Source organism: Vigna angularis, chromosome 7 (assembly GCF_016808095.1).
Source record: "Vigna angularis cultivar LongXiaoDou No.4 chromosome 7, ASM1680809v1, whole genome shotgun sequence".
In the NCBI taxonomy this organism is placed as follows: domain Eukaryota; kingdom Viridiplantae; phylum Streptophyta; class Magnoliopsida; order Fabales; family Fabaceae; genus Vigna; species Vigna angularis.
In genome coordinates, this window is record NC_068976.1 from 24,272,924 (window position 1) to 24,285,614 (window position 12,691).

The 12,691-nt window shown below is 33.1% G+C and overlaps 2 protein-coding genes across 2 annotated transcripts; one reads left to right on the top strand and one right to left on the bottom strand.

Annotated features, from left to right (window-relative positions):
• The first annotated feature begins 203 nt into the window (after positions 1-203).
• LOC108336340 (uncharacterized) lies at positions 204-5,013 on the top strand. The gene is made up of 4 exons (XM_017572759.2): positions 204-850; positions 1,396-1,881; positions 3,698-4,204; positions 4,669-5,013. Exons 1-4 carry the CDS (start codon positions 302-304, stop codon positions 4,750-4,752), a joined length of 1,626 nt encoding a protein of 541 aa, XP_017428248.1. The 5' UTR covers positions 204-301; the 3' UTR covers positions 4,753-5,013.
• Positions 5,014-5,763: 750 nt separating this feature from the next.
• On the bottom strand, positions 5,764-8,241 carry LOC108336568 (U-box domain-containing protein 1). Its single transcript, XM_017573043.2, has one exon. The coding sequence runs from the start codon at positions 7,900-7,902 to the stop codon at positions 5,851-5,853; it is 2,052 nt and encodes a 683-aa protein (XP_017428532.1). The 5' UTR covers positions 7,903-8,241; the 3' UTR covers positions 5,764-5,850.
• Positions 8,242-12,691: the final 4,450 nt, after the last annotated feature.

Sequence of the window (12,691 nt, forward strand, 5' to 3'; positions counted from 1 at the left end):
TTTTAATTGAAAAAATGGAAATGACATTATCGATTTTTCCATTTTTCTTTAATATATGTATGCAAAATTGATCCTTTCAGAGTCTATGGTTTTGGCGATGAAACAAAAATTCTTCAACTTTATATCCGTTAAAAATTAAAAATATTGTATATATTTAATATGTTTTGGAAATGTGTTATTTAGTGTTTTTGTTTTTGTTGTTTTTTAAATGCTGAAAGCATTTTCTAAAAAACGGCTATGCTAAGCCTGTAACATACTGAACCGAATCAACCACTAGCACTGAATCTTTTGCGACTTGTCCATGCCAATAACAATGACAAACTCTGAAGAACCCTCCCTTCCCAACCCTAACAATAACACTCAAGACTCCACCAACAGCGATGCGGAACCTCACCACCACCACGATATTGAAGATGATGAAGAAGAAGAAGATGACGAATACGACGAGGAGGACGACGTCGTTCAGCAACCGAATCGCACAATTCCCCAATCCGCAGCGTCCAAGCTGCGCGAGCAGCGTTTCAAGGTGGAAACCCTATCGCGGCGGTTGTCGTCGGAGCTTGTTCCGATCCGAGTGCATGACGTGGTCATAAACGGCAACACTAAGACCAAGGATTGGGTTATTGTGGCGGAGCTCGGAGGCATAGAGAACGCCACCAGCATGCAGGAGCTCGTGCAAGTTTCGCAAATCGCCATTTCCAGGCTACAGGACCTCGAAATCTTCGATTCCTGCACGGTTCGCCTTGAGGCTGGGCCCCGAGAACTTCCAAACACTGCCAATGTCATCGTCGACGTTGTCGAAACCGGTAACAAAGTTTCAGCCAAATTCAGCGTTTATAACAAACCCTCGGTACCTTTCTTCCTATCATATTGATATAATGCATTGACTTGAACTGGATGCTTGTAACTTTGATTGAGGCATTGCATTGTACAGAAACGTATGCGCAAATATACGAGAGCCTATCAGGGGAGAAGTGAAGAAAGGAACTCTGAACATTAGTATTACTTAGCTAGTCAACCATAGATTTAATTGAAACTAACCTTGACAGTCTGTGGCAGATTAGATGGTCATGCTCTCACGCTTTTTATGTATATACTACTACATCATAGTAATTAGACAAAAACTTACTCTAGGTTCCTAAGGTGTTCTCTCTACTATTTTTCATCAGAATTTCATATTCATCTCGGTGTTTTATACAATTCTTCAATACAAAGCTTTATTTTGTGGATTACTGAGATGAAACTTCAATTCTGAAGAGAGAACAATATCAACAACACCTATGGAAATGTTTCTAAGTTTTGTCCGAACATTGTTTTTCCTGCTAGGTTTGAAGTGTTAACAAGGACAAGGGAATCTATTTTTTATTTGTGCGAAAAATTTTGTGTTTTTTGTAGACTAGTTCTTGGACAGCTGAAGGTGCTCTTACGTATAAGAACTTCTTGGGCTATGGTGATCTATGGGATGCTTCTTTGGCCTATGGTGCCAACCAAGCGACTGAGGTGAGCATCGGGGTGCATGCCCCTCGAGTTAGAAGGTTTTTAACTCCTTTTGTGGCACGGCTATCCATGCTTTCCCAAGATTGGCAAGAGACTTCCTCGTACAAAGATCAGTTAGTGGGTGCGTCTCTTGGGTTGATCTCGACCAAGCACCATGACCTAGCATACACTCTTGGATGGCGTACCTTGGCAGATCCATCACAGATGTCATCCAGGTCTATAAGAAGGCAGCTTGGTCATAGTTTAGTGTCTTCTTTGAAGTATACATTTAAAGTTGATAGGAGAAATTCTCCTATCAGGCCAACAAAAGGATATGCTTTTCTTTCCTCCACTCATGTTGGTGGCCTCACTCCAGATCCACGGAGCTTGTGGTTTCTGCGCCAGGTGTGACTAAATTCTTTTATTTTCCTTCAATTAATATTAATTTGATACTATGTAAATTTAAGTACAATGCTTAATACATATTAACACTCATGTTCAATTCTGATAAAAAAAAACACGCATGTTCTATGATTTTGGTGTAAGAATTATTGAAATCATCTTGGGAGTGGCTAGAATTTACAAATTGATGCGATCAGAAATTTTAAAATGATTTGATAGAATGAATATGTAAAGAAATATATGACCAAAATTTATATGGAAGGAGTTCATCTCCTTTGTCAAAGATATATCTATTCTCTCATAAGAGAAACTAGTCTCTGCATTTGGAAAAACACTAAAATTGCTTTTTCTTTCTGTTTTTGAGTTTGTTATTTTCAAATCTGTTTATTGTACAGAAAAGTTAAATATTTTTTTCTTAGAAAGTGCACAAATAAATGGTCTCCCTATACGTCATTAGTTACCTTGTTGACATGATTCAGTTGGACTTTGTTGTTTGCGATGATAAAGGGGTACTAGCTAGTCGAGGCAATGCTTATGATTAATGATAAATTTGTTTATCTTTTGTTTTCATAATTGCTTTGTCTCTAGAGCTTGATTGGTTGCTTATAGCGTTATTATTCATTGTTGAATTCAATATCCCTTAGTGGGACTGAAATCTCAGTGCAAATGTCCAAGGAAGGATTTCACAAGTACGAGGTTCAAGGAACACTTTCCCATTTGCATTCTATCCTGCATGAATTAGATGCAAAAGTGCTCTCTAATATTTTAACGTTTGTCATCAGTTATAGATGCTTTGTGTTTCTTGGATGAGGCTAACAAGTGCAACTTTCATCTGATTTTTTTTTTGTATGAAGCTAAACCTTACTGGGTAAATCTTATTGTATTTCTCATTAATTGAGACCTTGAATAAAATAATATAAAATAGAAACAAGAAATACAGGAATGAATAATCAAACTACCCCAAAATAGTTTGCTGTGTTATTGGACTTCATTTGACTAGCATTATGACGCTGTTTCTTTTTTCTTCCACTTGTTTATCTAGGAGTTGTTAGTTCATGGTAAATTGAGTTTTTAACTTATATTTCTTTTTCTTTACTTTTACGTCTCTTTTAATAACTTTAACCGGTGGTAGGAAGATAGTGCGGTTGCCATTGTGTATGGCAAAGGAATCAGATACTACATGGTAGATGCGTGGCCTGCTCATTCTTTTTCTTGGTGAATTGTGTAGGGTGCTTTTGGTTATAGTAATTGTTGAGGATGGGGCAGCCTTTAAGGCATGGACTATGGTTACAGTAACACAACATTTGTTGAAGAAAACATCGTGTAAATGTTCTTTTTTGTCCTGAAATTATAAAGGGATGTTATAATAGTCGATGGGTTTTAACGCTGGGAAATAAGTCCCTGAAATTGAATTGCGTTTGTCCCTGTTGTTAGTCGTCCACTGATTCCTTTGGCCAATGTTTCATGTAGTACTTTATCTTCCGTTTTGACAGCTGACATTTTACAATAACACCTGACAATGTAAGGAAGAAGTAACCATTACTACAAATAAATGGGCATCCATGTGTTTACCAAAAGGGCAGATAGCACGCCACTTCAAACGTTGGTTAATAAAGTTAGTGAATGACTATTTATAAGGACTAACTTGACCAACAGAATTCAATTTGAGACTTATTTGCGAGAAAGTTACATGCAGAGACTATTATGATAGTGCTTTACAATTTTGGGGACAAAAGTGACGACATTCATTTTCTGTTCTATGTTATTTTGAAAACTCTTTTTGTTGAGCAACTCTATTAACTCTAATGTTCTAATGCAGGAGTTTGATGTTCGCTTTGCTGTCCCTTTTGGGTTTTACAATACAGCATTGAACCTTGGGATATCTGCTGGTGCTGTTTTTCCATGGGGACATGGATTCAAATCCAAGCCATCTCCCCTTCCAGAAAGGTTTTATTTGGGTGGTGATTTTTCTCCAGTTTGCACCCTAGGAGGGCCAACAACCTTATGGGGATTTAAAACTAGAGGATTAGGTCCCACTGAACCTCGTAGGCCAAATAGAGATGAATCCGATGATGAGAATTCCTCTGGATGGGACTTCATTGGTGGAGATCTTGCTGTTACTGCTTTTGCTGATCTCTCGTTTGATCTTCCAATTAGGTGGTTGAGAGAATATGGAATACATGGTCATGTTTTTGCTGGTTCTGGGAATGCTGCTAAATTAACTCAGAATGAATATAGGCACTTCTCTCCTCGGAAGTTCTTGGAATCTTTTCGAGTGTCAGTGGGATGTGGATTTGTTATTCCTACTAGCCTCTTCCGCCTAGAGGTCAGCATCTACTTTAATTCTTTATTTTTAATTAAAAAGATCGAACTAACCAGAAGTTGAGAGTTTGGCGGAGTTTGTAGTGAAATGTCAGTGATGACAAAATAGAGGATTTGGAGTAAACATGTATATTTCGACAATAAAGAGTGTGAAGAAAAGAAAAGACAAATATAGAATTTTTTAAATCTTGTAGTCACTGGTATAAACGATTTTCCCCTTTTTGGTCTTCTCCCACATTTAATTTTGAACTAACCACTTAGGACATGTTTATGTATTTATTAGCAATATGGTATGACATGACATTTGAATTCAGCAAGGTAATTTAGGTGAACAATCTGTTGAATTGATAAGTTAGCATTGTTAGGATTATCTCTTTTTTGTGGTACCCATCTCCTACACTCCACCTTACCTTTTTTTTTTTAATTTGCAATATATGTATTTCTTCACCAACTTGTAACTTGTTTCAGGGTAACTACGTTCACATACTCAGAAAGGGTGAGCAAGATCGTGGGAAGACTGGATTTAGGTTTAGTTTCTCAGCTCCTTTGTAGCAGCCGTATTCTCTGCCATTTTTAATTCTATTTTGATGTAGTTCTCCAATCATTAAATAATTTTTTGCCATCTAACTCAGCATGGAATAAGAGGGCATCCAGTCATAGCATATTTTCTTCCCGAAAATAACGCACTCTATACTGCAATTTTAGATGCATTGCCACTGAGAGTTCTTAACCTTTTCCGGCTTGCTTGTATTGTAAAGTGTATACCACTCTTTTATTGGTTCAGATTTCATCCGTGTGGAGATTTTTTAGTCATATTTTGTTTTTTTTTTCCTTTCTTGTGTGCATAATAAACAATTCCATTTAATTAGAAGTACTTGATAAAATTAGTAATTAAATTTGAAAAACAAATGTTGGAAAGCATAAAAAGTAATAATGTTTTTAAAATTGAAATGGAAATTGCAGCAATAATATATAGTAGTGATTCAAGATTAAATAGTTAAATTGCTAATAATTTAATACGGCTTTTATTCTTAATATACCACATCAAACAGTAATAAGAAAAACATAATACAATGTTTGTAACTTCATGATGTCAAAATTAAACTTCAATTACAAATATTTTTACTTCTAAATATAAAATTCAAAACAAAACCAAATCAAACATATCATACCATTTGAGTGTAATATAACATATAATACCCATTGAATTTTAATATAATTACATAATTAAGAGAATACCTCAACTCAAATTAGATAAGACTACACAGAATTTCTCTGTGCATTATTAATTTAATTTAATACAAACTTCATTTAGAATTATTAAAAACCAAGTAAAAACAAATAATTAGTCACAGAAATTATAATATTTTTGTATCCAAACGAATCATTAAAAGAATTTATTATTATGAGCCACTTAGAGAAAAGAAATGATTACTCAATAACAATATCTTCTTTAAGTTTTTTCTTAGTTTTTAATAGATAGAGGTAAGATATTCTTCTGACAGGGATTATTTCCTAATCAGCAGTCATTTGCGCAAAGCTCCAAAGCATTGAAACCAAAAATTGTAAACAAGAAATGATGAGCTATTTTTGAAGTATACCAATTTCATTCACAAAATATACAAGTGTGAAGTGATGTGAATATCATCATCAAACAGAATGATGAGGCTGAGAGCAGCACCTATTGAGGAGTCTGAGCAGTGCATCTGCTTTTCTTCTAGCTCTCAAAGATCCATCAGAAGCCAAGCTTTGAAGAGAAGGAATGCTTCTTGGATTTGCCAAGAGTCTTCTTGCAACCACTTCTCCCTCTTCTTTGCACAGTCCAAGCAAAAGGGTTATTGAATTTTCCTTCCCTTTCACTGAACCAAATCTCAGAAGATCAATGAGAAGTGGCACCAATGCTCTACTATTTCTTATCTCTTGCAATCCCTCAGAGCAACCGAGGAGTGCAGCAAGCACTGCAAGTGCATCATCTGTTATGCCAGCCTTGTCATCCATCAGCAATTCTACCAGCACAGAAACTGCACCAGCCTTAACAGCACTAACTTTGTTAGGATTGTAAACTGCAAGATTGAACAGTGCAGACGCAGCATCTTTTTTCCCTATTGAAGTGCCTTCTTTCAAGAGTCCGACTAAAGCAGGTATTGCCCTTGGTCTTCCTCCAATATGCACTTTCAGCTCATCCACCATACACAAGCTGTATATTGCTGCTGCTGCATTCTCCCTTGCCTCCATGGTCTTCCCTGATTCAAGTACTTCTACTATGCTATCAACTGCTCCTGCTGCCATGATCAAAATCTTGTTGTTGTCAAATATGGAGAGGTTGAACAAGGTTGTCACTGCATGCTCTTGAATTCTTGAATCTTGAGATCCCAGAAGTGTTACAAGAAAGGGAATGGCCCCTACTTCAGCTATGACACTCCGGTTGACCATGCCGGTTTTTGCAAGTAACCGAAGTTCATATGCAGCTTGCCTTTGGATATCAGCAGAACCAGTTGCCAATTTTCCAACAAGAAATTCTGCTGTCATTTTGACAGCATCTGCAGCAGCTTTGTTTGCAGAAATATGGTCGATGGCCTCCTCCTTCGAGTTCTTCTTGTTGTGGCTGTTTCCCTCGGTTGAAGGATCATTAACTGGGACATTGTTGTCATAGCACCATTGCTGAACAAGGCTCTTCAATGCATAGTTGGGTATTAAAGCAGTGTGAATTAACCTTTGCCCACTTTTGGGGCATGTATGATGACCAGAGTTTATCCATTGTCCAATCGATGTTCTATCATATGTGTGCCCAGATGACACAATCACGGGGTCCCTCATTAAGTCAAGTGTTATTGGACAACGAAATTCATCAGGAACATTAGGTGTCATGGACTGAGAGGATGAAGAACTATCATGAACTTTGTTATACAAAAATGAAGACAGTGGCTTACAATCTTCTTCATTTCTACTACTCTCTCCATCTCTGAATATCATGGTTTTGGAATAAGACACCAACGATATGAGGTTGTTTATATTGGAGACAATGATGAGTCCTCCTGTGCCAGCTTGGTTCTGAGCTTCAGCCTTTAACTTTGATATTTCTCCATCATAATCTGATGGGGTTCTCAGACCAATGCTGCTCAGTATTTCTTCCACTTTTCCAAACTCAACAAACCCTTTGTTCTTCTTCTTTTGTAAACTGTTGTTAGCCATTGCTAGTTTAAGTTGTTCTCTTCGATGAAGCTCTCTAGGATCAATGAATAACTCAGCCTTCTTTGCTTGCTTGTGAAGAAGCTCCACCTGTTCCCTAATATCTGATGTTACATTGAGCAAACTCAAAGGAAGAATATCAAGGGCCCTTCCCATCTCCTTCACCAGCACATAAAATTGGTTGGAAATGAACTCTAACTGTATCAGACTCCAAAGAGAGCTTCCATCTTTGCAGTCTTGGATCAAAACCTTAACTCTTCTTATCACAGAGAACAGTTCTGTGAGACACAGGACTGAAGAAGGAGGAAGTGGAGTACCCGATTCTTTAATCTCTTCAAACAAAGAAGAAAGAAGCTTGATCCTTCTGATCATGGATGAAACGTTTCTTATGTGTACGAAGGGAAACTTTTCCATTGAGTCAACTTCTTTGGATATATGAATCAAAGAATCTAGCAGAGACCCAGATGGTAACAAGCCTTGGGAGACCATCATAGCAGATAGAACATCATTCATTGTGAAGAGGATGTTTTCTTCATTCTCATGCTTCACACAAGTTTCTCTCTTCAAGGAATTGGATTATTCTGAGACCTTCTTAAGGCACTTTTTTTACATTAAAATAATTGTAAAAGAAGTTAGCTATTTGATTATTAAATGCATCGTATTTTTGGCTCTTTCTATTTGTGTAGTTTGTGCTAAAGACAAGAACAAAAGTACTAAAGAGAGTTGAGCATTACTTGGGGTGCTGCCATTTGGAGGATTCTCCATGCGTGCGAGATTAGTGGTATTCCTCAGACAGTTTTTTATTCAAAGATTAATACTTTGAGCCATTTTTCTATTCAAACGTGAATAGTTTATGATAATGAGCCCTGTTAAACAGCTTTCAGTTGCTTGGTTTCTCCACCTTTGAAAATCTTATTCACGATCACCAAATGAATATTTTTCATGCAACTTGTTATTTGATAAATGTGCATGCCAACAGATGCATAACATTTCATTTTCTTGATCTGTCGTTTGAGGAAAGTAAAGCATTATACGTAGATTATGACTCCTGAAATCCTCAACGGCTCTTTCTAAATCATCGTGCCATCCACTTACCATTTCTGATGTCATGTTTGTCTTCTCTACCATAGAATCCAAAATTGCACCCTCTCTAATGTTCTTGCTTTTGCATCATGTATTAAATGTCAAAGGGCAGAAACAGGTAATAATTTGTTTATTATAAGTATTTGTTTCTCATGAAAACACCATTGGTAAATGGTTATAAATTTTTATAAATGTTGTGAATATTAAGATGATTAAAAGTGCCACATTTAGTAAAGGTTGAAAAGTTTTACTATCACTTTAGAAAGTTTTAATCTCAGTTTAGAAGATGTAATAGATACAAACATCAGTTTATTAATTTATTTTACGATATTAAATTAAATTTATAATTTATTTTCTAATATAAATATACTTTATAAGATAAGATAAAATTACACTAGTTTTGATTAATATACTGTATGACCACCCGGTCAATCAAGATAATTATTTTGAACAATAACAGTTATTAATAGACAATTAAGAAGAATAATAATCATTGACTGAAAATTAATAGAAATAATATTAGTAATTAATGGAATAGACCTAATGGTAAGCTTATTATAATATTTATAAATATATATTTGAATAAGAGGTCAGGTAATTTTAACTCTGATTACTCATCCTTATTACATAATTATTGAGTAAATCATTGACTTGGAAGTCGGAGTGCCTTTGACAGGTATCAACCCCACCACTAGGATAATGAGAAGAGAGAGCCAACAATGTAACTTGGAAGATAGATGATCATCATTATTACATAATTATTGAGTAAATCATTAACTTGGAAGTTGGAGTGCCTTTGACATGTGCTCACCTCCACGAACGAATGAGAAGAGAGAGCGAACAAACGTAACTTGGAAGATAGATAATAATCAGAAAGTTCATCCGGTCTTTAGAACAATTTGAATACTTTGAATAAAAAATCTCAACCCATATCCGAAACAATTAAATTTTGTAAGATTAAGTTAAGTATAATTGTTAAGACATTATTTATCTTATTTTTAGTTAATTTTTTTTTCATTTTTGAGGATGTTGTCAAGGTAGAAGCAAACATAAAAGACCCATATGGGTGATAAAATCAATGAATGAGATTATAATAAAAGTGGAATTTTGAAGCAGGAAAAGTTATGGATGACTCTAGTAAAAAAATTATGTTTGTGGCCGGTTTCTGGGCTATGTAGGTCAAACTTTTTGGCAACAATTTGTATAATGATTTTATGATTACATGTCACAAACATGTGAAGCTAATGTAGTTTTCTATATAGCTATGTGGGTAGGATAAAGATAGGGGAACTTATTTTAGGCAACTAAGACCACTTGTCAGTTTTTTAAGTTTCTTTGTCTGCATGACCGGGACAACAATTTTAACTTACAAGTTTCAATGTACCAATGTTTAAATATCAACTCATTAAAAAAAGTAACAATTGAAAATTAATCGAAAAAATTGAAAGCGTGATCAAAGCAATTATTATTTTTATCTATTTTTAATTTTAATATAAACTGTTTGTTTGGATTTTGGATGGAAAATTAAAAATTAAATAGAACTTCTTATTATGTTTAAATATAATATTATGTTTGGAAAGATTTTATTAATCTCTCAAAGTTTCCTCAAAGACTTTATATCAAGAAATCAAAACAAAAAATAATTATTAAAGGAAAGTCCAAAGTATTCAATATTTTCAAAGTTAAGACTATATTTAATGATTTTAATTAAATATTTTTATTGAATATTAATATTAGGGATGAAAAGGTATTCAAATATTAATATAACGTATAGTAAATTAATATTTTTAACAGATATTTTTATAGATATAGATATTTTAATTATTGATTTTGTTGATATAACAGTAATGGATGTTATAATATTTAACCTAATGATTAGTGTTTCCTCTTAATGAATTTTATTTAAAGGAATATTTAACAGTAATGAATCTTAAACCTTAAACAATAACCACAATAAGTATAAATTTTATTGTGCCTTGTAATATGTCATTAGAAGAAAAATCAAAATAATAGCATATAATGAACTTAGAAAATATAGTGTGGGAATGAAGTGTCCTAGGCCCTTTTAGATTGAATCATAGTGCGTCTTATGAATTTTGGGTCACTCTAGTTTCAGCCCAGAACAAATATTAAATATCACGTACCTTTATTCCAATACCTATTATAAAACACACATTATTAAAACTAAATTAAATAGAACAAGCAACGTGGCTATAATAGATCATAAGCATGAAAAAGATAAAAAAATAATTAGTTGAAAATTAGCCATCATAAATATTATATAGTATTTAATAGTAAGAACAATATAATTGCAATTAAAATTATTTAAAAATAACTATTTTGACATATCTTTACCATCCGAAAAGAAAGTTTTCAACTTAGTAGACTTAGGAAAGCATCTATCTTAGTCACTTGTATCTATATGAAATTATGTTTTATATAATTTACATAGATTCTGTGTAGACGCTTAATTATTTTAAAAAAATCCTGAAATATTTCATAGTTGTATATTATTCTCATTCACCTCGTAAGAAAAATGTAATTGGGTTTATTTTCAAAAATATTCACCATTACTTTCAATTAAAATATTTTACAAACTTAGTTGACTTTAATGAAATGCTAAGTATTTCTTATTTTAAAAATCACACTTCGCAGAATAGATTAAGCCAGTGAAATTTATTTTAAAAGTTATATTAAAGAAGAAACCATTAAAATTAAATACACATTTAAATAATTCATAAAGAAAAGGTAAAAATTAATTAGTTAAGCTTTTATTTTCAATGATTTATTCTTATTTTTCTATATTAATTTTCAATGAAAGATACTTTCTAAAATATTGTTTTTACTATAATTAGTAAAATTATTTGATATTAGTTAGTTGTCTTAATTATCATAATATATATATATATATATATATATATATATATATATATATATATATATATATATATATATATATATATATATATATATACTTATGCTGTGTTTATTTCAAGTGATTTATTGTTAATGAAGAGCACTTGAAATATGCTTTTGGTTTGACTAATTTTCACGGAAAAACGAGCGGAGATTTGCAAGTTAACTTTATCTGCTGTAGTGGGAGGGAGATGCAATATAGTAGTGTGGTGAGGTGCTGAAAGAAAGAGAACTTTGAATTTGTTTAAAAATATGAAAGGAGGAGAATCTATTCCTCTCTCACCAAATCGATTCTCCTCCTTTGATAGTGTATATTACTTTTTTAAATATATTTCTTTTATATGAAATAATAATAATAATAATATTTAATTTAAATTTATATCATTTATATAATAAAATAATAATTATATAATTATATCAATTAAACTTTCTTAAGAAATTCATTCCATTCACATTATCTTTTTTGTTTCGATTATATGAGATTGAGGGTCGGTCGTCCTGGCTTTGCTTGCTCCGTATCTCAGATCGTCCAAGATTCTTCAAGAGAGTTGACCTCCTGAAGATAGTACAACGCTCAAGTCAGATATATTTCTCAAGAAGGTATCAATTGAATTATGAAAAAAAATGTTTTCAGCTCTACATTAATCATATATTTATAAAGCTTATAGTCATAAAATCTATTAATTAACCATTAATACTCGTTAATATACTTGTCAACTGCATATTAATAACGGTTATCCTATTAATTAGTCTTTAATCACCTAAAACGATTTATTGAACCAATTGGGTGAAAGGGTATCTGACCCATCACACCGACTATATATTCCATATAGTACATTTTTGCTTAATTAAAATAATTTCACACTCATTTCTTTTTCTTCTCAAATCTATTTAAATCTATTTCCTTAAATCCATTTTCAAATATTTATTTCCGTTATTCATTTCCTTTTATGTAATATTTTCTGAATAGAAAGGTTGAAGACATGAACATGTATCAACACTATTGAAAGCATATTTGATGCAAACTTTAAGGTGAGTCAACCTGTGATCTTGTTGAGCCCATGATTCCTTGAATCAAACCTACTGCCTATGGAACTTCTACTACCCAAAAGCCTATGCTAAGTGCCTCCATCATCATCCATACCCATTTAAGCACCCAAACTAGTAAAAGTAAAAATGTCAATACCAACTTTTACAACCATTTGACTTAGATTCTCAATCATTCCCATTTTCTTCATCTTCCTTAAAACTATTTCACTTTTCATTCTTCTCATCAACTTTTCATATTTTCTTGAACAAAAAA